Below are 2,345 nucleotides of genomic sequence, written 5' to 3'. Positions count from 1 at the left end.
GGTTCCTCTGGTATCATAGTAAAGCCCAGTCATACCCGTGCCACACGCTCACAAGAAATGGCAGTAAATGCTTAAGGCCTTAAGTTGTTACAAAGCTGCATACTTTTCTATGTGTGGAATGGGAATGAGAGTACGCATTGCACGGGCGAATTAGTTGTGGCGAACTCAGTAGGTCGCGAATGGCAGTAAGGCTAATGCCATTAAATTTATGCGTGTGGCACCACACGAATGTCATTAAAACTTAAGGCAGTAAGCACTTAATGACATTAAATCTGTCCGTGTGGCACGGGTATCAGAAAAGGCCACTGCAGGCAGTGGGGTCCTTCGTACCAAGACAGTTTGTCTTTTTTTTTGACTGGGTCCTAAGCAGAGAATGCCTGCTGGCCAGTAAAAAAAAAAGACAGTTACTATTTGCAACATATTTTTCTATAACTGAGAGTACATCTCTCTGGCACCTGATGAAGTCGACAGGAGACAAAGACCGCATCAGTGCTGCTGTGCCCTTTGCAAAGTGCGCAGCAGCGTCGTCTTGCTCCTGAAAGGCAGCTGCAATTTTTTCAATAGCTGCAGTTCTTTTGACCATCGTGTCAGTCTGCAATTGCCCACGATTTGCCGGCCTTGAGGCACTGCTGTGTGCTAGTACGGGAAGGGTCAGGCTCTCCATTGCAGGCACCAGGAGGTGGCTCGGAAACTCTCTCGACGTCAGGGGATGTACCTCTGTCATCGGGCTGATATGAAAAACACCACATTACTTTCAGTAATATGCTAATGCTGCAATGTTTTTGTAGGCTGAGCGCTATCAAAAAAAAATGGGAGCATGTTCTTAACGCAGTGTAAGTATGCTGTATCGATTTTGCAGTACTTGAAACACAAGACACGAAGCTAGCACCACAGAGATTGATAAATAGCTGTACACATTGGCAGAAGACAACCAACTTTTATAGCTTATTTAATATACTATATGGGCTGGGTAAATTAAACAGGCAGTTGTCACTTTGGAAGACATTTGGCACAAAATGGCATACTTGTTTAATGCAAAACACGGCCTGATGTGTTCTGATATGTGGATAGTGCATCTTACCGCTTCGGATTCCTCGCCGAAAGCTTCGGTATACGTTCTGGATGATGCCGTTGGTTGTGCGGCGTCCAGAAACGCCATAGAGTTGAAGAATTTCCATTTCCCAGTGTAGGATTCGCTTGCGGCCTGACCACTTTTCGTGGTTCGTATTTTCTTTTTTTCGGCCCTATAGGTCCTCCTCTTATTGTTGAAGAAGGTGCGCAGGAGATCTGCAACAATGAGCAACATTTTGATTTATAACCGCACTCGAGACAGCGCACATTCGAAGCAATATATATTTGCTTGCAGTTGCCATACGTGCGCGTATACACCAGGCGAAAAAGCACAGGCGTGAACAGGCTAGTAGGATCTTCGAGCGATGTTCTGCGGAGCGCAGCAAGCGAAATTTTATAGATCATGTGGTTTCGGCGGGTAACGCTTGCGCTTAGGCGCTGCCGCCAGGCCGCGCGCACGAGAAAGGAACAAGCACCGGCCTCGCGACAAAGCACCTGCGCTGAAATGTTATTTCGTTTGTCACGCAGCACACTGCCGTAGCGAAGGGGACAAGCCTGCTACCGTCTCTGCGAATGCCAGTAACGGCGAACGTACTCCCAGGACAACGCACGTGAAAACTGAACAAATTACAACGTGAAGGATAACTAGAGGAAATAGGTAACTCGGGGTTTTTTTAAGACGTACCTGGAGTGTATGGGCCGCATTCCGGGTAATTGAGCTGCATTTCCTCGCCGATGTTGAGCCACAGCGCGGCACGAAGCGCATTATCGGCGTAATCGTCTCTGTGCGTATCCCACAGAGCGGGAAAACTTTCCACAAGGGCAAGAAAAAACAAGGTTGCGTCATCTGTGAACCTAGAACCGTACGAACAAGACGCGCTTTGGCTGTTAGAAAGTTCGCCAAGTGGTTCCATCTTCGCAGCTGTCAACAGGACTATGCAGTTTTTCGCGCTCTCATGTACTTTGGTTCGACCAGAGGCTTGTATTGGATTTTGTAAGCTTGCTCGTTGCCAGACTAAACAGTTTAACCGCTACTGCTTTGAAAGTCACGGTCAAGGATCTCAAGCAATCCGAAGTGTGAAAAGGTCTCTCGGCCATATCACGAATCGCTGCTCGCGAGTGAAGCGGAGCAGCGGGAATCAGTGACGTAGGGTCACGTGATGTCCATCCGCGAGGCCACTTCGCGATTTGGTCCATCGTGTGAATCCAGCTTAACGGTAACATGGTTTAAACACAGTATGCTAAATGTGTCTACTATAGTTGATAACAAGTCA

At 47.5% G+C, this 2,345-nt stretch overlaps 1 protein-coding gene across 1 annotated transcript; it reads right to left on the bottom strand.

Annotated features, from left to right (window-relative positions):
- Nucleotides 1-587: 587 nt before the first annotated feature.
- LOC149350819 (uncharacterized) lies at nt 588-2,089 on the bottom strand. Its single transcript, XM_089575568.1, has 3 exons — nt 1,757-2,089; nt 1,082-1,287; nt 588-728 (listed from the first exon to the last, which is right to left on the bottom strand). Exons 1-3 carry the CDS (start codon nt 1,983-1,985, stop codon nt 588-590), a joined length of 576 nt encoding a protein of 191 aa, XP_089431694.1. The 5' UTR covers nt 1,986-2,089.
- Nucleotides 2,090-2,345: the final 256 nt, after the last annotated feature.

Source organism: Amblyomma mixtum, chromosome 3 (genome assembly GCF_055824585.1).
Source record: "Amblyomma mixtum isolate Tamu chromosome 3, ASM5582458v1, whole genome shotgun sequence".
Classification (NCBI taxonomy): domain Eukaryota; kingdom Metazoa; phylum Arthropoda; class Arachnida; order Ixodida; family Ixodidae; genus Amblyomma; species Amblyomma mixtum.
The sequence above is the reverse complement of the archived record's forward strand: the minus strand, read 5'-3'. Positions and strand labels throughout refer to the sequence as shown.